Here is a 25,683-nt window from a genome sequence, read left to right as displayed (position 1 = left end):
ACATTCCTAATAGTAAAAATGGACAGACATTTAACACAACACTGGATTCCCAAAGAAAAGGTTTGCTTGTGGTGGTTGAAGTCCAAAACACTGGCAATTCTGGCTCGTTCATGTTTTTCTAAACTGTACATTCTTATGCTAAAAACTTAAAGCCTGTGTGTCAAGACCTGCTTGTGATGCCTGTAGGGTTTAATCTGACCTCCAAGAGGTCTTTCTGAATGTGTGACTCTGTTTCATCTGAACGACATAGATCATTCAGACAGCAGGTACTGACTAGTATTTACCTTACATGGTTGTGTGAAGAAAAATGAGGGGTGTGTCTAACAAGTGACAACATGCAAAGTAATATTACAGTATCAGAATGGCCTTCGGCAATGACCTAAATTCACAGATTAAAAACACAAAAAGGCATGCAATCCAAATATAAGTTTGAGTTTATATGTTCGACCTTATTAAAAGACTTTCCTAGAGCACTGTTTGCTTTTTGTAGCCTGAACATTGTGATGTTGAAGTCAATGCTATTTCAGGCCTATGACTCTACCAGTGAGTTGGAGTATTCCGGTTTGTCTTGTCTGAGGAACAGATTAGCTTGATCTTGGTCTTTCCTGAAGCTTCTTTTAATCTAATGGGAGCTGCACGCTATAGTAGTAATCTCCAAGGATTTGCAAGTCTTAATTACATTCTATTTGAAGAAAGTGATGTAGTATTACTGCTTACCAAAACATCAGATTGCTGCTTCTTGAAAATACTTTGACCTAACGTTTTAAGTGCATAGCTGTGCTCAATATTTACCTTACAATAACCCAAAGTATAGGAGCACAGAAGAAGTACAGGAGCACAGAACGTGAATTTAGTACTTTAACGCTAGCTCTTTTGTCCAAATGGTTACCCCACCCACACAAGGTATCGGATATCTACTTTTCAATGAAACGCTGTTTTAAAGCAGCATCATGAGTACAGCCTCTGTGTTCTTATAAGGTTTTAGTAAATACATCCAGACCTTTGCATTTATTTCATATAGATGCATCGCGTTCCTGCTGTACAGCAGCGTTGTTTTATATAAGAAAATAACTCCTATGGTGCCCGTGTAATTTGACACCACAGCCTCATGAAAAGAGCTTTATGACAGGAGTCAGCGAATGAAGCGCGGACATGCAAATATCAAGATCCTGATTGGACGATTCATTTTACACCGACCCCCGCGGCTCCGCCTTCGAATTTAAATTCGAATGGAATTTTCCAGCGAGTCATTCATTCAAACCTCACCGTCGGTCACGGACAGTCCCGTGTTGAGTTTTGGCGCTTATAAATATTTACCTGTATTGCAAGGGTGAGTGTTCATATTCATTATTAAATATGGATGTTATTTAGTTGTTTCTTCTGAGTAGTGTAGTAAACCTTGTAGCTGTTGGTTTTTAAATTAGCAAGTTACCCGTCTTCCCAAGGTTAGCTAGGCGGTTAGCTAGGCGGTTAGCTCAAGCGTTTGCCATTTACGTTAGTTTGCTATCTAGGTTAGCTGGGTAGACGCGAAAAGTACGTAAATATCTTACTCCTTGTCCACTTTCTATTTCTGTATAGCTAGGTTAATTAACTGCCTGTAATTTTCTTGGTCGCATGGAAGCATGCTCTTCTGAATAAAGGAAGTCAGTTGAGCCAGCTGTGAGCTCAGTTTAGCATTTTGGTAACTTAAGCTAACGCTAAGTCTGCTTGTCACCGACTGAAACTGTAGCTTCCTCGGTAGCCAAGCTAATTGCCAGCTAACCTAGTAGCACACATAAGCTTTAGCATGACTTTGCTACAACCAGTGGGTGTTATCTGAACATTTCTGGTTATTCAAATATTTTTTTGCATGTTTCGTTTTCCCGGGTGTTCATTACTAGTGGCTTTCGGATGTAGCTCAGCGTTTTAGCTCGTTAGCTCATTTTCGCGGACTTTTTCCCTCTTAAACATATATATGTATGGTAACGTCAGCTAACGGCTAGCTACCCTCAGCGCTTATGATAATAACTAGGGTTGCAGTTCTAATAGTATTAGTAGTAATAATACTAATAATAACATTAGGATTATTTTATTTGTTTGGAGTGAAAAGACAAAGTAAAGCGTAATAGCTGACTAAAGTGGTAAACTGTGATTTTAAGCCTTCAAAAAATGTAAAGTGAAAACCAAGGTTTGATATTTGACGAACGATTCATATCCATTTAGGTACCGTTAGTTGGCTGAGTCAAGGAAATATATATTAAACACGTGATCACTGGCTCATTAATATGAAACACGCCCAGTTATGGCAGGCTGAGGCAGGGCTTAGGTCTGTGAATAGCCGGAACTGGGCTGGCCTTATTTAGTGTATGAATAGTAGCCGGTTACAGTCTGTGTGGGGGATGTGTCTAGTATATCAGAGGTGAACCGTTATGTTCCGGAAGTGTGTGTAGGTGATGCATAGACTTAGTGGTAAGTCATCATCACTCTTGCCTTTCAGGTCACCACTCAGCAGCAGAGTTCAGCATCAACTACCTAAGACAACACTTAAAGCGTTTGACATCAGTTCTTCACTTTCCTCACCTCTCTGATTTCTCACAATGTCTCAGCAGCAGATCAGGTTTGTAACTTTTAATGGTCTCATAACCCCCTTTTTCTGGTTATTGAGTTACAGTAACTCTATAATCTGAGTTTTGAATCACTTCAGGATTTCCTTTTGTTCTAAACCATTTTGTGTGTATGTATAGTTTACTGTAATAATTCCACTGTTTAACTTTTCTTTTTTGCTTCTCACTCAGCCTCCCAGCCAAGCTAATCAATGGTGGCATTGCTGGTATTGTTGGGGTCACTTGCGTCTTCCCTATTGATCTAGCCAAGACCCGACTCCAAAACCAGAGAAAAGGACAACAAGTCTACAAGAATATGTAAGTAACCCCCTCCCATTCCTGTTTCTTTCAGATATAATGATACTCTTTTGAATACTGATTATGTAAACAGTACTAGTTATGTTAATCTGAAATCCAGGTACAAATTGGTGTGAATAGTATTCATGTTTGGCATTGACAATGTACTTGATCAGACCTCAGCTCTGTACAGTAATTCAACATGTATCTGTTTCTTTAGGATGGATTGCCTAATCAAAACAGTACGATCAGAGGGCTACTTTGGCATGTACAGAGGTAAGATTCATCCCACTCAATGTTTTTCTTTTGTATATTTTGTTGTGTTTATAGATTTGATAAGTAGTAGAACATTTTTCCTGAGTAGTAGGTAATGTGTACATGGTTGTAGCTCAAACAGCTAGAATTGGTAAACTGGTAAACTTTACTACAGTACAGCATTTTTTTTTGACATAGTGCTTGATAAAATGGCATACAGGTTGTTAAAGTCTTGCCTGTAAAATTATCAGAAATAGTCTACACAGAGTTGCTACGTTTAAATAAGTTTGCTTCGTTTACAAGAGATCTTAAAAGAGAAAACTTTGTTTTTGTTCTCAAACTTGGAAATGATTAGTTGAATTGATTAAAGTTAGCAGATAATTTGGGAGACAAAGTTATGTAGCTTTGAGGAAACTGGAGCCCATGCTGGGTCTCCATTTTTGTGAGGAATGCTGTTTGTTTGCATCTGTGTTTTTCATGTTACAGACGTGGGTCCCCCCTGGGATAGTGAAGGCTAGCCGATTAAGGCGCAGCCACGCTGGAGGCAAATCATTTATCATGGTTCTTACCACTCCGCTCTATTTTAATTAGGCACCAAGTGTTTTTATTTGTTAAAAATATTTATTTGCTCTTTGTTTTCTTCATAGCCTCTGAATTTTGTGGACTATGTCGTCTTTTTGCACTGTCCTTTCTTACTACTAACTCTTAGCCATGTCCTGCAAAACTAAGTTCCATTCTAACAGTCTTCGGATTTCACTGTTACTTACAATTACCATTTTCTACCTGTCTATACCCCATTCTGTCTGTACATGGCTCTTCTGCATCTATAACTGTGCCTTGCTCTGGAAGGCAATGGGATCTTGAACTAGACATAGTCATTGTTTTTCTGTTATTTATGCCTGCCTTTTTGGTTTACATTCTCACCATTTTCTTTATTCTATTGTCTAATGTAAGTGTAGTTATTTATTTTTTGGCTTCTTGGTTCTCAGTGTTTTCATTATGCCAGATCCCCCTCCATGATCATTCCTCAATTTTCAGTTGAACTTTCCTCACATTAAACTACTGACTGTTCGTTGTTAGTTTCTGTTTTTATTTGATATGGTCTTCTATTGTTTGGTTTGATGGTGGTGGGGAATGGGTAGTGTTTTATCTTTTTCTTTCTTTTGAAAGCCTGTGTGGCTGTGGATTTGTTGCTTCTGTGTTGAGTAACCCTCTCAGTTTTTGTTTTTTAGGTGCTGCGGTCAATCTTACTCTGGTCACACCTGAAAAGGCCATTAAGCTGGCAGCGAATGACTTCTTTCGACACCACCTTGCCAAACATGGGTATGTCACCCTTCAGCAAATTTTTAGAACAGGTTTTGTAAAGAAGTCCTAGAGCTAACAACCCATGCTGTGTGTTACAGGAAGGGGTTAACAGTGTTTAAAGAGATGTTGGCAGGATGTGGAGCAGGCATGTGCCAAGTCATAATCACTACTCCCATGGAGATGCTGAAAATTCAGCTACAGGATGCTGGAAGATTAGGTAAACCTACTTTTTTTTTGTTTAGTTCGTGCAGAATTATTTTACTTGAGGTTGTCTTCTGTACTTATGCTTTTATGCATCATTTTATTATGTATAACATTAGTTATGCCTGAAAAAATAAAATGAATATTATTACTTGTAGCTGCCCAGCAGAGAAAGCCTGGTATCCTGGCTTCCAATAAACTGGCCCCAACAAATGCTGTGCTGAGCCGGTCCTATAATGTGGTGCCTAGCTCATCTGTCCGGGCTGTATCTGCCACCCAGATTGCAAAAGAGCTGCTGCACACCAAGGGTATTCAGGGCCTTTACAAAGGCCTGGGAGCTACTCTCATGAGGTGAGCGCACATTTAAGCTACCCGCACTTGTAAAATAGTGTGCATCTTTGGATCAGTATTGAAGGTGTGTGCTCCAGTATGTAAACATGGGTATGCTTCATTTATGTTTCTGATCTGTTAAGTGTCTGCTTCTTACTTTTCAGAGATGTGCCTTTCTCCATTGTCTACTTCCCTCTTTTTGCTAATCTAAACCGACTGGGGAAGCAGTCAGTAGATGGTGTGGCGCCATTCTATTGGTCGTTCATATGTGGCTGCGTAGCTGGCTCCACTGCTGCAGTGGCAGTTAACCCTTGTGATGGTGAGTAAGCTGCTTGCTTACATTTTTTTTTCCCACCTTCCTTTATTTTCTCTCTCTCTCTCTTTACACCCCCCCCCCTTTATGTTTCACTCACTATTTCCTGTTAATGTTTTTTTTTCAGTGGTGAAAACTAGGCTGCAGTCTCTGAGCAAAGGAGCGAATGAGGAGACATACAGTGGTGTGCTTGACTGTGTGAGGTAAGTATGCAAACCACTGAAAGCTTTTCTATTTTAAATCATTCTTGATTTTATTTTAAATGTTTTTGAACATGTATGAGCATCGGTTAAGTGAACTGTTGCTGACCCTTGCTTTTTTGGTACTTTCTAGTAAGATCATGAAGAGAGAAGGGCCATCAGCATTCTTGAAGGGAGCAGGCTGCAGGGCGCTCGTCATTGCGCCTCTTTTTGGCATTGCACAAGTTATGTACTTTGTTGGAGTTGGAGAATTCATTTTGGGCCAAAGCCCCTTTAACCTCATCTCTCCTTAAGTAGTCCCCAGGACTGCCTCAAATCTACTTACTGTTAGAAGACACAAAAACATTCAAGTATAAAGATTGTCAAGTTATCAAGAGTTTGACAGCTCTGCTGTCTGTAATTTCCTGAACCGTCTTCTGGCCTTACTGCACTTTCTGTTTGGTGTACTGGCTTATTTGATGGGCTGTGGCCAACATTTTGCACTTGTTGGTAAGGGCTTTTCCAGAAGTGGGTGCTTGAGTTGGTGCTCTACATCCTTTCAGAAGGATCCAACGTTTCCCCTCAGTGAGGGTGAATGGTGTCAGCATGAGGGCACCCTGTTAAACACAGTGACTGAAGATATTTATACTCAGTTTCTTCTGTACAATGTCTGTGTTGTTTTTGTCTCATGTTTTTCTATCTCTGTTTTGCTGACAGATGTGTCTGTGACTTCATAATGCATTTTCTTTTTGTAAGAAATGGCTTTTCGTGATGTCTAACAGTTTTTAAATGTGGCTTTATTATTATTATTTTATTATTAATAATTTTTACATGGTAGCTGAAACAGTCAAAAGCTTGTTTCATTCCACAGAGAAGTGTCACAGAGGGTACAGGGATGTTTTTGGTTAGACTGAAATTTCATTAGTCTTATATTTTCATTTTCCATACCATTCATATGTGTGTGTGGACCAGCTTCAATAGACGTGTTTGATAGAAGGCTCCTATAGACTTTTAGGACGACTTCTGCTGTTAATTTGTTGTCTGTGCATTGAGAGATTTGGAGCAACCATGTGCCAACTTTCCTGTTCTTTTGACCACTATCATACACTTCTGTACTTAAGTATTTAGGTGCCAAAGCCAATCCACTGTAGTGGCAAATACTGGTCATTTTCCATAAGGATAAGTTACAGTTTTGGTTCATATATTATCTAAAAGCCACAGCATTTGCAGCGGCTTCACAGTAAGCTGAAATTACTACAAATCAATCTTTTAAAAATAGAACAGCAGTGACTGAAATAACTGACAAAATGGAACACGTTTATCTAAGAAATGTTAGTTACAAAGGTGAAAGTGGTGCTATTAAGTGTGGTTTATATCTACTACAGGAGAAACACATAGCTGTGTTCAATTACTTCAGAATGCTCCATGTGCGCATGATATACTCTATTTAAACATTCACATTCTAAGTACCGGGGCCCACTGCTCAGACTGCTAGAAGTTTTTTCCCATCATTGTTACCATTCAGCATTAGCTCTCAATCTCAATGCAACATTAAGACCGCTGCCATTTAAAGTATTAGTTCATGTTGTACTGTGATGCACATTTGCAAAACAATAAATACAAAAGAATTGTGGAAAAAGTTGTGTGAACAATTCTTTATTTTTTTCAAAGCAGTTTATATTTAGAGACTAATACAAAATTCATGCTATGAAAACTGTAGGTCACTTTCCTTTTAAAGAATTCACAAACACCGTCTATACCTACTGCTTTGCTTTAAGTAGAGTATGATCCAAACAAATTCAAAACATGTTCTAAGAGAAATCCCAAACTCACAAAATATACAAGTACACATTTGTTTATAATTACAGATCACATTCACAGCATGCTTAGACAGGAGAGCCCAGACAAAAGGCTTGTGCCCTTCTGAAGGTGTGGTCAAAGGCACAGAGAGGTATCAGTCAACCCCAAAGTTGTGCTCATGTGAATATTAATAAGAGGACTACTATCAGGAAGCTATGAAACCTTACAGGAGGCGTACTGATATTACTCTCATCAATCATGGAGCACCTTATTTAGACTATATTACAGTGATGTGCACCAGTGAACTTTTCCTTGCAGGAGAACTGCACCTTGATATTAAATGAATTTTTCCTCACTCCATAAGGAGGTATTACTCAGGCCACCAGGGAAGGTAGTAGGAAGAGGTCTTAAACAGGTTAAAGTCATTAAGCATAAGCATTGACAGTTTGACAGTTAAAAGGTTTACACACTGTACTGCAAGTGACAGATGGCAGATCTGCATGTCAGTGGACAGAATATGGTCACGCAAGTAAATACTGTACCCTTGGTTTCTTTTTAGAACAGAGATCTTACAATCCATCATCTTGGACTCGTGGTTCCTGACAAGGGTGACCATTAATCACATGCAAACAGTTTAAACGTTTATAGAGCTTTACTCACTAAAATCAACAGATTACCACAGAGAGAGGATTTATGCAATAAATAAGATAAGATTATAAGTAGCTGATGAACAGAAAGGCATGAGTAAGTTTACTTTACATACAATATTTACATTAGCAGTCCCATGTACTGCATAGAGGGCTGACTGGAAACAAAGACAATAACATACTTTTGCTGAATATCCTTTGCTCTGTAATTTATAGACTGCCCATAAAAATCAAGTTGTAATTATGCAAGGTCTCTCAGATAAGCGAGGTACAGCAAAATAAGGCCAAAGGTTAATGTGATTTCAGGGACAATCCATGCAATGGTGGTCCAGCCCTAACAATGAATAGAATTATATATCAAAAATAAAATCAGAAAATTGAAACAGTATCTTATCACGCTTTCAAAATCAGATCAGTGTTGGCTTGATGTGGTCAAAAGGTGGACTGGAGACATCCAAGCTGAAGTAGAGGGCCTGTAAGCACTTAAATGACCTCCCTGTTGTTCCGAATAGCACAGCATAGAACCATACTGAAGATCATACCAATAATCTGCATTAAGAAAGCAGTAAAAGTATGTTACAATGGAAACACATCAAAAACCACAAAACAAACAAACAGATAAAAACAAAACATCTCCCGTTTGCTCATCCAGACACCATTTTTGTCATTTAATATACTTCCAGTGCTTATATCCACGTCAAAATTTACAAATATCTTTTGAATAAAAATAAATAAATAAAAAACGTATGAAAAAAGTATTCATACACCACAAACAAATAACATTAGTACTTTCTTGCAAAGCCACTTTTGGCGATTACAACTTTGAGAAATCTATAGTTAGAAGAAATTAACTTTTTGCAGCACTGTGGTTCAATTTTGGCCCATCTGTCCTGGCAAACAGTCTTCCATTCCTCATACAAGAATCCTTCTGTTGGACTCGCAATTTCAAAATTCTCCATAAATTTTCAACGGGATTCATATCAGAAGATTGTCTTGGCCATGCGAGCACCTTCACCTTCTTAGGAACAAGTCTTCAGTTATTTTGTCTGCATGTTTAGGATCATTGTCTTATTGAAACCTCGCCATTTTCTCACTCTTCTTGGCTGAGAAGATGAAATTCTCCTCTAATATCTCTCTAGTAAATCGCTCCCTTCATGTTTCATGTCATGCCTAAATCCTTCTTTCTGAAAATGCGATGAGCTGAATTATTGCCAAATAGTTCTATTTATGTTTCGTCTGACCAGAGTACAGTGTTCCAAAAGAGATCTGATTTGTCTAAATGCTTGTGTGCAGATATTAGAACTGCATCTCTTCGCTCACATTTGAGCAGATGAGGTATACATGGAGCATACAAACGAAGATGACTGTGATACAGTTCAATGCCTATTGTTTCAGTGTAAATACGGTTCCTTTTTCTTTCAGGTCATGCTGCAAATCTATTCAAAGTGACTGCTGGCTTCTCTTTTACCCTCATTATTAGTCTCATAGAAATCTTGTCTGGCACACCTGTAGACTGTTGTAATCAAACCAACTGAACTGACAGGGATGTTTAAGGTCTTTGCTCGGGCTCTGTAACTTTTCCATTTGAGTACTGTTTAATAACTTGTTTTGTCCCTATCAATTTAGCTTTTTAAACATCTTTTTACACTTTTGATTTTGCACAAATTTTTATATTTTTTAATAATTTATAAATACAAAGTCAAAAAACACACACTGAAAGTACATTCAATAATAATAATAAAAAAGACTGGTCCCAAGAAAAGGTCCCAGCATCAATTTTATATTACATATTAAGTAAAACAGCCTCATCTACATACCATAACACCTGCAATGCCAAGACCCACATATCCAATGATGAAGAGTTTTTCATTGAAGAAGTCTTTTATAGCTGTGATACAGTCCTACAAAACAAGAAAAAAGTTCATGGAGTTCAAGTAACTGATTGGTAAGTTACTGGTGAGTTATACATATCAGATTAATATGTTCCTCCATCCTAACCATGTTCTAATACTTTGTGTAATGGTGCTAATTATGAAGAACTAACTGAGGATTTAGGCATGGCGACATCATCTTTAGCGGCCGATCAAAGTCTCTGCCAAGTTGCTATAAACAAAACTCTGGCGCCTCTGTGTCCCTCTGGGTTTAGAGGATCAAGTGACAGGTGAAACACCTCCCTACTGTTTATTTCCTCTCCCTCTGATCCCCACTGCTGATTACATGCTACTGTTCTCTCTGCCCTCCTCTCTAGTAGCCTCTCCCTTCCAGCCTTTTCCATGCCTTGTCACTCTCCTCTGAACATAATATGGCTACCACTGCCATCTACTGGACTGAGCAAGACGTATGACGTTTGAGCATTTAAAGGGACATAAGGTACACCACCCCAACATGCACAATGTGGCAACATATGACATTTTAAGTAGCTTTGAGGACTTGTGTTAATTGGAATAAATCAATAATAAAACCAAGAAAAAAAATAACACAATTGTACCTTAGTTTCAGAGTTCGGACACTCCATGTTTTGACTGGGATCCCCACAGCACTCAAGCTGTAAACGGGAAAAAAATAATATTTATATAAATTAGACAGAGAGATAGATAGAGAGATAGATAGATAGATAGACAGATAGATAGATAGATAGATAGATATATTGGCTGATCTTTTTTATGGCAGTACATTATAAATCAAAATGAAGTACATACAATTTTGTGGTAAATAGTCATGATGGAGGTGCTGTTGCTAGACTCTGCAATGGAGGAACGGTAGAAATTTGTGACCTCCTCGATAACCTGAAACAAAAAAAATAATAATCAGCATTAGGCAGACCAACACCTGCTGATACTAGTATTTAGACTCTAAATAATACAACTGGTGATTCACACAGTGAGTGTATTACCTTGTCCTTTTTCAAGAAGCCAAAAACTCCTGCAGCAACTTCTGCACCAAAAATCACCAGAAGACAGGCAAAAAACTACAGATCAAAGAGAGAGGTCACATTTACCTTTAATCATTAGCATCTATACAATAACTCTCCAACAGTGAGAATGAGTTAATGAGACAAAAAGGACAGAGAGACAGACAGACAGGGGTTCCCCAGCAATCAACATTACATTTGAAAATAGTGTGTTTGATGACACAGAGGTACAGCAGTACGCAGCTCTTACCCACCGATCCCAGAAGACATTGTGACTCCCTCACAGCCCCACAGCAACCGCAGAAGCCCACCAGCATCATAATGCCTCCAGCCCCAATCAAAATGTACACAGCTAGAAAGAAAGCAGAGAAACCTTATTAGAGTTCTGCTAAGTTCCCATTTGGCCAGTACAGAAAGTGAACAGAAATTCCCAAAACTATTCTCTCATACATATGTAACTCCAAAATGGTAACTTTACAGGAGAAGGAAAAAACCTACCTTACTTTTAATTTAAGTCAATGGAACCAAACTCTGCCCGCCCATATTACTTTTTACAAGTAATTTTGTATATATATATATATATACATATATACACACATACCTGTGATAAGTTCTATTGGTCTGTTTGTCAGGAAATTTTGACATGGCATAAAGGGCAGATGCCATTTTTAGCTGAACTTTGAACCCTGCAATTCAGCATATCACCAGAAGTGGGCGGTATAAGGACATAAATCATTGTGTTGATGTCACAGAGACGTGTGCATTTCACTTCATTTGCTTTACTGACACCGACATCAATGAGTCTTCAGAGTCAATAAAAACAGAAAGACAATATTATCCATTTATTCATGTTACAAACAGTTAACTTTTACTCTTGTAGCAATGTCTCAGGGTCAGTCCTTCAGGATAATTAGCATTCTTACAGAAACAGAAAAGGGGAACAAAAGCCATCTGGCTACTTTTACTGGCAACATGTTCCATTACATACAGTGCCAGGCCCAGGTGTTTGTGGTGAGCTGAATAAAAATGAAAACTGCTTTCTTATACATTTAGTACATGATTCCCAACAGTCAAAATGAGTTTCAGTGTGAACATCAGGTACTTCCCCATGACAGATAAACCAACAAAAAGTACAGATGGCCTAAAGCAGTTAATCTGTTGGTTTAACATTGCTTTGCATTTTCCCAAAGGTGCTGTGGGTTTGAGGGAGTCTACTGTTGTACATATTGCCATTACAGAGAGGTAAAAAACCCTCACAGACAAAGAGCGGCATAAACAAACTGGTCTTTGTGTACACAACACACTCGACCTAATGCGGCCAACACATCTGCATTGAGCTGAAATGCTAATCTTATTTACCCTAAACTTCCATGGCATACTTTTAACAGAGACTAAGCAAGGCATTACAGTATGGAACATACTAGCCCCCTGATATTCATCACACCACCATTTTTTAGTTTCTTTTTTTTCCTGGGCACATAAAAATTCAATTTGTGCTGAAGGAAAAAGATACAGAAGAAATGTCAAGCATAAACCAACAAGTAACGGCATATAGCAAGTATACAAACATGTCCAGTGCAATGATGAACCCCATACAGTATGAAATATACCAACAACAAAACAGAAACTAAAGAGGTTAGGTTTTCTTTAGTGCGTATCAAATTAAGCGGATGATTCAACTGTATAAATTCCAGCTATACAAATTTTTGTTTCAGTCTGATTTAACTGAGGAAATGGGCTTTTATTCATAGGTCATGGGAAAATCCCCAACAGTTTCATTTTTACTCTCTGATATTTTTACAAAGGGAACTCCAATGTTTAAGCCCAAATTTATATTCACTCTGTCTATTTATGCTTAGGAATTACACCTGTTGCAAACTTCCATTTCCGCTACATTTGTTATCACAGAGCTATTATAAAACGAAACAAGCCACCCGGATGACAACATGAGTGCAGGTGGGTTATATGCCTGTAATTTAAGTCTCTCACTGAAGTCAAGCCTCAGGGACAAACCATTATATTCAGGTCCTCCCTCCCTCCCTACAATGTTAGTGATAGGATCCACCATAGCAACTATTCCCCATGGCCAGAACAGGCCACAAAAGAGTATCTGAAGAGTCTGCTCTTCCACAGTCTGCTCTTCAAGAGTATGACTCTTTTGAGGACACTCAAATGACTCTTTCGGCTCTTTCGAGGATGCTGTTGCTAGGATGGAATCATCACCCTAGTGACAAACTCTATTCCCTTGCCACCATATACACAGCATTAGAGTCAAACTAGACTCATAATAAGTGAGGAAAAAAAAGACAAGCTAATACTGACATAAGGAATAACAACAACACAGGATATAAAGTTTATCTCGATGTAAATGCACAATTTTCTACTAGAGCCAGAACAATAGATTGGTTAGCTGATAATATCAGATAATTCTGTAAACTGACAGTTTAATCAGGATCAGTGAAAATAACTTGCCAATAAGGCGCAGATAATTAACATGCACAGTGTTGACAGGATTCTAACTCATGATCTCCAGATGACTAGGCAAAACCTCAGACCATTGTGCCACTAGGGAGCCTAATATGAGGCACAAAATAATAGAAACAGTACATAAAATACTCACTCATTGGCCATGTCATCAGGTACAACTACCAAAGAGGTGCACTTTGTAGACTTACTGTTGCTGTCTGTAGATGACCTGTTGCATAGTTTATCAGCCCCACTTTTATCAATGGAAATGGACCACTATAGGACCACCACTAATCGGATGTGATTTGGGTGGTGGATCATTCTCGGGACAGCAGTGACGCTGGCATATTAGTCTGTGGTAAGACTTCATCAGTGGTCAGTTTCTGACCATAAGACCACTGTTGGCTGGTTGCTTTGGTTAGTGGACTACTCTCAATCCAGCAGTGACACTGAGGTGTTTATGAACCCCAGTGCCTGATACACTCATACCAACGCAACCCTCATTACCACGCCACAACCATGTCAGGCTGTGCCAAGAATGGTCCAGTACACAAATAATATCTTAGCCGTAAGTCCTATGGTAGTGCTTTTTCTATTGACGAGCAAGGTAGAGAGCGATGGATAAATTAATAATACAGAGTATATGGACCTGATAAAATGACCAATGACTGAGTATTTAATATGGCGTTTCCATTATTTTATACCCCCTGTTTATATTACAGCAATAGAGGCTGAGCTGGTAAAGCTGAACATAAAACAATCATAGTTAAAAATGACAAAAACATGTAAAACACATCCCAACATAACCTTTTTGAAATGAGAATAACATGTAAAATAAAACCCTTTTTCTATAAAAAGAACTAGTGAAAAAAAAGTGGCGATTAACAGAAACCACAACTGCAAAGAATTCTATATAGCCTCACTCTTAGTCTAACAACATTCATATTATTTTAACTGTGAGTCTTTAAGTATTAGAAAATAAAAGTAAAATATACAATTATATCAACCAATATTACTGGTTATTTGAAATTTTAGCACCTAAAAATAGGTGCTGCAAAAATTTCCTTTCGGGCAGTCTCTACTCAAGCCAAATAAATTTACATTAGGAACTAGGGCTGCACGACATGGAGTACAAGACATTAGCATCACAATTATACTGCGGCATAGTGTGACCACGTTATGGCTTGAATATATTAAAAAGACACTGGTGAAACAAAACATGACTTGGTTAAAGACTAGCTTGCATTTTTTGAGCAAAACACTGTTTAGCAAAAGACCCACAAAGACGCTAAATTGGTCAAAATGCTTACAAAAAAAAAAAAAAATTATGATTCATCAGAAGGGTCATTTTCATTTTAGAGCCTTCTGCAATGTCAGTATTTCAAAGACAATTATGATTAACAGACGATAAATCGTGCAGCCCTATTTTGAATTATTATTAGCTGAGACAGAAGCCCCAACACGACAACACTGCCCATTCTTGCCCTCTGTTTTCCAACAAATCAAGCTTAGGCAGGAGAGCTTAGCGGGTATGTGTGAAAAAGCAGCAAAGTCATTTCCCCCCCCAAGTTCCATTCGAGCTGAGGAAGAACTTCAGCCACTTCACACTCTAGTCTAATTAAAACCCAGGGGAGGCACTGTGCTGTTGTTTTCCTTCACACAGGACAGAGGAGACTAAAGCAGAAAACATGAGGCCCCTGTTCTTCTCTCTTCTCGCTGACTGCCACAGGGACGGAAAACATGCCAGTAGAAGCAGCCACCATTTTAGCCTATATAAACACTGCTTGTGCGTTTCAGATAAACAGCACTGCACTGCAAACAGACGGAGACGTTTCTGTTGATTCCCTTGGCAATAACCAAATGCAGAGGTCTTTAACTGTGAAAACATGTGGTAGGTGTGTGTTCCACAGAAATGACCAACTCCCACATGCCTTAATAACTGCATGAGGTCATGAGCTAACAAAAGTGACCAAAGAGAAAGACAGTGACCTGAGAGGAACTGTGCATCATTGTGGAAGAACTCTCTTGCTTGGCACAGTCCCTACCATTCTTTCAAATGGTAATACAACTTCTGATCATATTTACACAGTAACCGCAATATTTCAGTGGAACAGAACCACAGTTAGCAATCAGCAGGCCAGCATGGCTGTGCCAGCACATTTTGTGTTGTAAACGATTACTGCAACTCAGCCTGTGATGTGCATTTTCATACATCATTTTCAAACCTAAATAATTAATGAAACTCCATACTTTTATTTAAGAACAGTGATAATTACTCATGAGAGCAAGCTGGTACACTGATACAACAAAGAGGATTAGTCTTTCCATAAAACTGACCTTGGGTCCTAGATGCTACATTGTCATTTTTCAGGTTTGAACAGTAACACACAATGAATCTGATGACAAACAGGGCCTAGTGTCCCATAAGATTCTTAGTTTTAAGATCATCTTAACTGGTAGAGAAAGTGTCCAGTGTGGTGCTCGCTCTATCATTAAATTATTCTTAAATGCTAGAGTGAGCAAACAGAAAAAGAAAGCAAGCTCACTATCAAGGAGGTGTAGAATGGTCAGAACACAGATTCCAATTGCATCACTGCAGTGAAGAAAACCTCCTACTCACACATCAGGTCAAGCTAAGCCTAAGAAGCCGCTGTGTGTTAGCTCGGTGCATTTGATGATGTAAGAGGTAATCGATTCAATAAAATTTTAGTTTGGGATTTGAGAGACAATGGAGGCAAGGTTATGAGATACAGGTCATGAAAAAAGCTGTGATTATACTATGTAGTTGACCTAAAGCAAAATTGCTTTTGAGTCAGTAACTGTTTCAGCTTCTTCTGTGCTAAAAACAGAACAGTTACGAGAAAAGTCGTTGCAGTTTTAACACACAAACAATGGATCAACAGTGTTTCAAAGAGTCAGCAAGAATCTAAACAAATACTTCCTCTGTAGAGTATCTCAAGATCCACCAAATATGCAGCTAGCGTGTTTTATTTCTTCCTGTCCTGAGATACAGTGCTGTGAAAAACTCAGAGACCATGCTTCAATTATTTCTAGTCTAAATAACCATCAAGTTCCTGTAATTTTTTTTTATTGTTAGGAAAAAATAAAAAAAACACCACAGAAACATGTTTAATACACATAAGCCTCAACAAGTAAATATGATATACCTTCTTTCAGTATTTAGTGCATCCACCCTTTGCATTTATTATAGCTTCCATTCCTTACATGAGACTTGTTCTCAGTTTTTCAGTTAAAAACTACAGGGATATTTTTTCACACCAACTTCTTAGAAGTTGGTGGCATTTTCTGCTTCTCACAATCCAAATAATCCCAAACACATTCAATGATACGGTCTGGACTAATGAGTGGTCAATCCATTGTTGAGAACACTATCAGCTTCTTTGTTTAATTTTCAAAAACATTTTTTATCTGTTTTCTTCTTTCAGTAACCACTGCTTAACAGCTATGCCTCCTTTCAGACTCAGCGTAGAGTTGTCTTCACAGTGGAAGGGTGGACAGAAACATGTAGATGTTTCAGATCTGAAGTAAGAGTGGAGCTTGATTTTTTCCTCTCTCAAAGATGAAAGCTTTGAGTGCTGATGGTGACAGTTTTGGCAGTCCATCAGGTCTGGTACAGTTGTTAAAATTCCTAAAAATCCAGTTTTGGAAACTCCTGTGTTTTTCACTTTGACCTTCTCCTTCATTATGCAAAATTACATCATGTATTTCATGTACTTTTATCTCCTCAGAAATATCCTTAACATGAAAAAAACTATACTCAATGGCCATTCTGACTAAATATGAAATAAATGAAGTGTGACAGTCTGACTTTACTGTAAAAACCCTCACCCACCCCAAAAAACACCATGAACTCATCCTAAAACACCTCCTCTTCCTCTGAAAGCTCCAGATGTTGCAAGCAAGTAAAATTTACGCTTAAATTAGTTGAAGCAATATTCAAATAAACAAAGTTCCAGTATGACCTGTTCCAAAGTGTGACACCCTAAGGGCCCAATCTTGCCAACGTCACTCATAAATTAACTAAAAAAATTCTAAAAGATTTCCACCCCAGAGTAAGGTGCAAGTGTCTCTCTGCATCCAGTGCCATAAACTGCAGAAGCTTTACTAATTCATCTGCGGGTAAAACTGTTCTTTTAGAGCAGGTCACCAGTCTCCCCTGCCCAAATTCTTACCCTAACAGATATATGCAGTTGTAAGTTAATGGCCATCAGATCAAGATTAATGAGGTGAGAGGACAGAAACCCACTGCTCTGCTCACCGGGTCAGTCCTTAAAGGGAGCAGACTGGGCTTGAAAAGAAAATGCTCTCATTCTAACTCACAGGACACAGCTACATGCTTTCTCCTTTGAGAAACACCCTTTAGCCATTAGCAGGAGTTATCAGTGTCTTCCCTCATTCGTCACGACCGAGCCCAATATTGGCTCCCCATCCCCCATTACAGAGATCGCAGCCAGTTTTTATGAAAGCCTGTGGATCAGGCAACGCTTTATATAGGCCTGATTCTTCATGATTCATCAGCAGTTCATGATGTAGTTACTGCCAAAAAATTAGTCCTCTGCTGTTAAGAGTGCTGATAACATCAGGCATTTAAAGTCTGTCAGTGGATGTTGTGGAACAGACTGCCAGTGATAGAGCTTTGCATTTCTAACTTGAAAAAAAATTAGGAAAAGCACATCAGCTCTAAGAGAATACAGTGTTTTGACCATGCACCCTTGCAGTTTCGGTCAAAAAGGACATCAGGTATCTAAAGTGGAAGGTTATTGTTTCCTCCTAATGAATGATATAATCAGTAAGATGTGGAACAACATATGAAGAACAGATACCGGAGCGTACTTAACCCATGAAATTACTTCACTGCATTACACTGCATTGGGTGTAGACATCATTATGGAAATCAGTGTGAGAGTTGTGGGTAACTAAACCCCTATTCGAGCTGGATTAGTCTCACTTAGGGAGCTAGTCTGTGGTTTCTCTAGCGATTTGTGGATATTACACACACACATACATAGACACAGACACACACAGACACACACACACACAATCATCTAAACCACTTATCCTTCTGGGTTGCAGGGGGGGCTGGAGCTGGACATTACACAGATACTTTATCCCATAAGTCCTGGCCAGTTAAATCCCTTACAAATTACATTACAGAACCTCCCCCAGCTAAACTAATCCAGCTTGAATAGTGCTTAAATCTATAATAGTATGCTCAAATCATAGGTAATCCAGAATGAACTTAAAAAGATATATAAAAACAGGTTACACTTGATAGAGATCATAATACTACACTTCACACAGTGTAGTAATATACACCCAAAACATTACACAAAGTATGCCTAAGAGAACTATGTTTTTGGTAACCTGTAAATACTGTATGCTACTTACCAATAAAGAAAGTTTCAGGGGCTCCATCTTCATTCAGGAGTGAGGATGTATTGGGATCAAACCTCAGCCACAATCCCACCGCCAACACCAGTGAACCTGACAACTGGGCAAAAATGTGAAATATTCATGAATGCCAGTGACACGGAGGTTGTGACATCTTTGTTTTCTGCTGCATTTATTTGCTGTGCATGTAGTACACATCTAAATAAGTCATGAGGCAAAACATAATCTGTCCTACCAACTTTAAACCAAAAAGGCATCCACAGACAGGCTATCCCAAAATGGCCTGACCTGCTGCTTTTTGCTTTAAGAGTCTACACACAAGCGCCCTTTGTGACTTTGTGAGAACTGAACACTTTGCAACTTTATTTGCCTGTTTAGGTTCCCAATGGGATATCCTCGGCTAAGACAGCCCATTGATTGAAACGCTGTATGATAAAGATCTGTGTTGTACTGTCTAAACACAGCCATCTGTCCTTCTGTAAGGATACCAATGACAAACAGTGGAGTTAAGTTTGTCTTCAGACCTCTTACTTCTCCATTAACCTCTTAGAGAGCAATTTACCAAAGGAACCACAAAGTGGGAGCTGCCAAAGCAGTCATTAGTTTTCAAGGTTTTCTGCCAAGTTCCACTAATAGAACGGCAAAGAAAACGTCATTCCAGCCCAGATTTGTTTAGTCTGTCCATGGAAGGGTTTGAGCAGCTTTTCAAAACACGTGTTCTTGACCCAAGTATATTTGACAGGCAGGCAAGTTCATATTTAGGTTTTGTCTGCAACGCTTCAACATATCAATTCCTTATTCTTAAAAAGGGAGAGATTTGGACAAAGACTTAGACTGTGATTTTGGCCTAATATGCTTCTGTTTTTTTGTCAGTCTGAAACTGAAGATACAGGATTCTATGAATATTTTGACTCTTACGTCTTTTTGATTAGTCACAAAGCAAATAACCAAGTGCAATATTCTCAAAATATGGTGAAGAGCTCATTTAAAGCTTTATATTAACCCTGCGTCCCATGATAGTCAACCTACCACTCCCCACTGCTGAGATCAGCAGGCAGGCTGTGCCAGTCTCACGGGCCTGCCGTCATTTCTGCTGGAATCCTCCATGCCCTGGCACTGTCCCCTCAAATCCCCACCGTGCCCAGGCCCCCACCCCTCCCAGCTACTACACCAAGCGTCTGACACAACAGTCCACTTCTTTGCCTGTCCATTCTGAGACAAAGGCTTCGCTGTCCAATGCGGTGACACCACTCCACAGATAACCAATGACTGCAGCCACTGTGCCCTTCATTACAGTATTCTTATGCTAACCACTTGAGCAGATCTAATTTGACCACTTTATTAGTGCAATGATAGAACCATCACACCAGAAAGAGTGGGGTGTGCAGAAACTGCAAAAGAATGGTCTTCACAAAGTTTTTTTGACATATGAGAAACTGTTTAGACAATGAAACTAAAATTGAATGAAATCACAAATTACATGATATAATGACAATAAATGAAACTGTTTACAATTTACAATTTCCAAGTCATCAGCCTAACTGAACAAGACATTAATGAAAGACATCTTTACATATAAACACCTTTATATGACTCAGATAGCACAGCAAGTTAAAAAGACTAAGCTTTCCTCTTTTAACTTTGTAACAGCACTGATGCCCTCCAGATGGGGCTGAACGGTTAATAATTTTCTTTATCTAAACTGCAAAGAGTGTTATTTTCAAATGGCAATAGCTGCAATTTTTCATTTTCTATATCTTTAAATAATTTTTGAACTGCTTTTTCACTATGAACTGTGGTTTCCTATGAATTTCTGTTATTATGTGACTTTCTCTGATATTATGCGAGATTACTTTAGGTCTAATCTCCTCAGAAATATCTCCTTAAAAGGATGAACTTGGTACTAAATGGCCATTTGACTGAACAGTACATGAATGAAGTGTACCCTCGGACTTTTGCACAGTACTGTAAAAAACTCTCAGTCACCCCAAAAACATCACCTGCTCACACACAAACGTGAAGACACCTCCTCTTCCTCTGAAAGCTCAAATGCATCACACAAGCTGTAATTTTTAATTATATCCCACCTTGTCTTAACAAGTTTTAGATGAAGAAATTTAACCTCATAACGCAGAGCTTGTGAATCGGCAGTCTGACATGGTAGACTCAAGGTTCAAGCCTCAAACCCAAAAAATGGATGTGCTGATCTTCTTGGCAAAAAGAAAAGCTTAATTTTTTAGAATATAATCACATTTAAATCACAACTGGTCAGAAAATGGTCAGAAAAATGGCAATTAGATATTTTCCCCAAATCATTCAGCTCTACCTCTAAAGTTTTCAAAGTTAACTTTCCAGGGCAAACATCTTATCAAGTTCCATCACTCTTTACTTCTTTCTGAAGCATGCGAAACTATGTGCACAACCATATTCACAGTAGTTCTGTAATATTAGCAGAGGGCCAGGTTGGACAGGAAACGTTACTTCGGAAACAAGAATTCCAGTAATACATGCTGATTAAATGGAAACCCCTTTTTAGCTTGAAGCAAAGAAGTGTGACAAAGCTCCAGTGGACCTGCTCTGAAATGAACCATGAAGTTTCCATCGCTCACAAGCAAAATGAAAGCTGTTTCTTACTTGATTAAAGGTGTCTTTCTGCCTCACAGTACCCTATAACTAGCAAGTAGTCTATTATAATTAATTCAGCAATAGGACCACTTCACGCTGCTAGTCTTTTTGCCTAAGTTGACTAAACATTTAAAACTACCACCATTAAACATTGATCAATTTCAGGAGACTTCCAACCGGCACTAGGCCAATACTACAAGAAAAAGTCATGAAAACTAGATGCTCATTTGGTAAACTTCTCTTAAATGTCTGCAGATTGCATCCTGATAGTAAGCAAGAATGTGAAACAAGAAGTTATCTTAAGTATCTTGAGGCGAAGTCAAAACAGATAAAACAGATACAAAAAAATCTATGCAACCCAACATTTTTATTCTGCTACTGTGAACATTAAAGCATATCAGCATTTAATAACAAATATTAATATAAAAATTTTATTTAATTGACAAATGTCCTGGGCCATCTATCAGATGTTTGTCTGACAACAACTCAACTCAAACATGATTCAGAAGCTCAAAGTGTAACCTTACATTTCAGAGGATAACTGCCCTTTCTACCATCTGCCTTTCTGCATGAGATAAAGATGTGCTGTAAAGAGTCTCAGTGTAATACTTATGTCTTCTATTTATTGCCTAGGGCAATAAAATACAAGACATTTCAGTTTCTGTAGCCTTTCAAAAGATTAAAGGGCAGTTTCATGGTTTGCTCAGTTGACATTGCACAGTCTTGGAAATAAAGAAGTGGGAAAAACCCAAACAAGACCCTGGTATGAGGCCTTCCTGGATGTAACTGATAAGGAAAAAATACCCTACTGTCAAAACAATCCTGCATGCAGTTATGTGCAACTACAACGAAAACATTTAGGAGACATGACATTCTATTTACCAGATTTTTGTTATATTTCTTATAAATGCACTCATTCTCAGGCAATTCATAATAAAATGACAAACTCTTGGGGAATAGGCAGGAAATGTTTCAACAAACTGATGGCCGTCTATCGATCTTCATTACTGTTGCAGTTCTACTAGAAAGAGTGCCCTGATTCAGGGTCACAAACCAAAAAGTTTCTCTCTATGAATTATATATATATATATATACATATATATATATATATATATATATATATATATGTGTGTGTGTGTGTGTGTGTGTGTGTGTGTTTATATACATACATACATATATATATACATACATATATACACACACACACACACATATTATATATATACATATATATATATATATATTGCTCACCTCTACTTTAGTATCTCTGTATATATGTATGTATGTGTGTGTGTACGTGCATGTATAATGTATCTGTAACACACACACACACACACACACATACATATATATACATATATATATACACATATACATATATATATATATATATATATATATATATATTAAAGTGGAGGTGTGTGATGTGGCAAAAATATAACATTTGGTCAGCTGAAAGAGAGAAAAAGGAAACAGTATCACTACATAAAAAACACTATCAAACTAAGAATACGAGGCTTTTTATTCAATACTCAATAATATTAAGTATTCAACTTTTTTATTCAATTTTTTTTCAATATTTTGCATATTGTGTTGCACTAAATCCTGTTAAACAGGACTAATTTTGCTCTCTTTATAATGAAACATGGAGTTAGTCACTGTTCTACGAGCACTGACGATATCCACAATATGTTAACAAAAAAATTACATTGAGACATTTTATCACGATAACGATACTGTCATATTGCCCAGCCCTACACTAAAGCCCAAACCAGCCAAATAAGACGCACACATCTAGAATAATATGCCACTATAGCCACTGAACCACCTGTCACCACAACTGATCCACCAACTGTCACAAACTATGTGAATAGCCACTTAAAATTGGTTAAAACAGAACTAGAGCCCCTCACAGCGAATGCAAAGCATTCACATCACGAAGGAACAACGCACCAACGGGTTTGTCACCCTCTTTCCATTACTTTCCACCTGCCTCAGTGTTAGTCTATTACACCACCTACTACTGCACTGCTGGCAGCTCACTGACTAGCAAAACAATCAAGACAATAGACAATACACTGTTGCTAGCCAGCATCACGGAAAGATGAATGATTTTATAGCTCTAATTAGATCATTAAACAATAAAAAGGCGAATACAAATCTTTCAGTTCTTGAGTAGAGGGAAAATGCTTCCAGAGGCTAAATTGGAGCATACGGTCCAAACATACGAGCCTCATGGTGCTGATGTGCACCAGTTGCAGCAGCAGCCCGCTAGCAAACCGTAAACCAGAGGAATTTCTGAGAAAATGAATGTGAAAACGTTGCTGTAAGGCATGTTGGTGCTAGTCCACCTAGACGAGTGGAAACCACCCAAATAATCTGATATGAAATCTTCAAATATCTAAGCGAGTGACACACTTACCCAGAAGATGAAGTTGAAGAAGAAAAGCAGGTATTTTACACATTTCATGCCGCCTTGCACTTTGCTCATTTTACCAGTGGTTCCGCCGTGCGCGTCCTCCGTTCCGACCAAAATGTGTTTTTATATCACAGAGTAATTTTCCAGGTCGAGCTGAATGAGCAGCTACTCAGGATATTTGATCGTGAACGTGTAGCCAAAACAAGCAGCGTCCTTCTCCAGAAAACGGCTCCGAGTTTAACGCGCCCTGGCGGCAGCAGCACCGCCCACCGGCCTGCAGCAGGGCGGGGCCTCAGACACGGCTCCGCGGGGCTGGGCGGCTGAGAGAGGCACTAAAACACAGACTCTAACGGCTGATAGGCTATTCGGAAAGTTGTGCAGACATCTGTTTTCTCTTCTACATGCTTAAATATTTATTTCGAGTACTACGACATTATACTTAGCTAAATTAACTCTTACTGGCAAGTATCTCCATTGTGCTTTATGATTGGATTGGCGGGTCACATGACCTAGAAATAACAGGAAAGTGTCTTATTGTGAAATGTATATGTGGATTACACCACTAATTATATTTCACCACCTAACACCAAAGCTAAGCTTCCGAATTTTGATACCAAACTCTTCTTGTGCTCACAAAATGATAATTCTCAGAGAGAGAACCAGAAAATGTGAAAAATAAACATTTAATTTTTCAAAAGACTGTTAATATTAGTATTAAACTGAGCTGACAGAAGCAAAAATAGTTCCTATTCTACACATTTCTTTTCTACAATAATCTTTTTTTCAAGAAAGACACATTCAGTTTAACAAAAAGTATTGTATATTTCCATGTGTGGATCAACTTGCAAAAAGAGCATCAGAATTAGACTTATCGACCGCAGTATTGATTCGCTCACCCTTACTGAAAAGCAAGAAAATGTAAAATGCGAGTATTTAAAGCTGCTGGGAAAGTTATCCTTCATCCTGCCTTCTCATATCCAACCACTGCATACTCACTCATACTCATTATTACTCTTCTCATTATAGAGGATCTAACATTTCTACGACTTTAAAATTTAGTTTTTTTTAGATAATTTAACTAAAATTGTATTCTTTTCAAATCCATTAACTCATATTCAAGGCCATGTGTTCATATTCCTCAACTAAAATCATAATGAAACTCCCCCTGACCTCCCTTATTCACTTTCACACTTTCACTTTTACATTTGTGAGACTGTTTTGGTGTCAAACTCTGCCTTCTGCTGTTCTTGCCCTCAGAGCAGCAAACCCTCAGCAGTGCGAGCAGCACTGTTTAATGTGGGTCTGTTTGACACAAAGGGATCTCTTTATTTCTCTTATTGCTTTTAAATTGTGAACAGATCTCGCTCAAGACCAAGTAAAAGGTTCATAGTCTTCTCATGTGACCAGACACTCAGAGAGCTCCTCATTCTCTCACTCTTCCTCTCTTTCACCAAACAATACATCACTCACAGTCACTGTCAGCCCTCACTTTCACACTAAGGCGGTATTGTCTGACGGCATGGGGTCACACTCGGGGCATCCCACGGTATGATGTCTTGCCATAGCTAAGAGATAATCCTGTCTTCACATTCAACAAAATGTAATAATAACATCCTCTTGCGTCATACAGCAACTAATCACTTTAGCATCTGAACGTATGTCCAGATTCTGATGAATACCCTGATGAACTGGAACAACACTAACCACTGAGCATGAGAATCCATTGATTTTCCAGGAGCAAGTCACCCCCTAGTGGCGTATCATATACATATAGAGGTATTATATTATATTATATTATATTATATTATATTATATTATATTTGTTTTCCAGATCATGTTGTCCACTGAGTCAATGAAATGCAAAGTGTGATGTGTGTGTTTGGGGGGGGGGTGGTAGTGTGCGTATGACGGTGCTTGTATAATAACAGGACTATGTTGTCA

General features: G+C 38.4%; 2 protein-coding genes across 2 annotated transcripts; one reads left to right on the top strand and one right to left on the bottom strand.

The window, feature by feature from the left end:
* Positions 1-1,236: 1,236 nt before the first annotated feature.
* slc25a55a (solute carrier family 25 member 55a) lies at positions 1,237-6,476 on the top strand. Its single transcript, XM_036571078.1, has 10 exons — positions 1,237-1,330; positions 2,477-2,596; positions 2,775-2,900; positions 3,100-3,155; positions 4,367-4,457; positions 4,538-4,656; positions 4,799-4,991; positions 5,135-5,289; positions 5,411-5,486; positions 5,617-6,476. The coding sequence occupies exons 2-10, from the start codon at positions 2,577-2,579 to the stop codon at positions 5,774-5,776; spliced, it is 996 nt and encodes a 331-aa protein (XP_036426971.1). The 5' UTR covers positions 1,237-1,330; positions 2,477-2,576; the 3' UTR covers positions 5,777-6,476.
* On the bottom strand, positions 6,472-24,000 carry tspan2a (tetraspanin 2a). The gene is made up of 8 exons (XM_036571079.1): positions 23,746-24,000; positions 18,696-18,798; positions 11,075-11,172; positions 10,803-10,877; positions 10,609-10,695; positions 10,398-10,454; positions 9,727-9,810; positions 6,472-8,458 (listed from the first exon to the last, which is right to left on the bottom strand). Exons 1-8 carry the CDS (start codon positions 23,812-23,814, stop codon positions 8,393-8,395), a joined length of 639 nt encoding a protein of 212 aa, XP_036426972.1. The 5' UTR covers positions 23,815-24,000; the 3' UTR covers positions 6,472-8,392.
* Positions 24,001-25,683: the final 1,683 nt, after the last annotated feature.

This window comes from Colossoma macropomum, unplaced genomic scaffold (genome assembly GCF_904425465.1).
Source record: "Colossoma macropomum unplaced genomic scaffold, Colossoma_macropomum, whole genome shotgun sequence".
NCBI classification, from domain to species: Eukaryota; Metazoa; Chordata; class Actinopteri; order Characiformes; family Serrasalmidae; genus Colossoma; species Colossoma macropomum.
The sequence above is the reverse complement of the archived record's forward strand: the minus strand, read 5'-3'. Positions and strand labels throughout refer to the sequence as shown.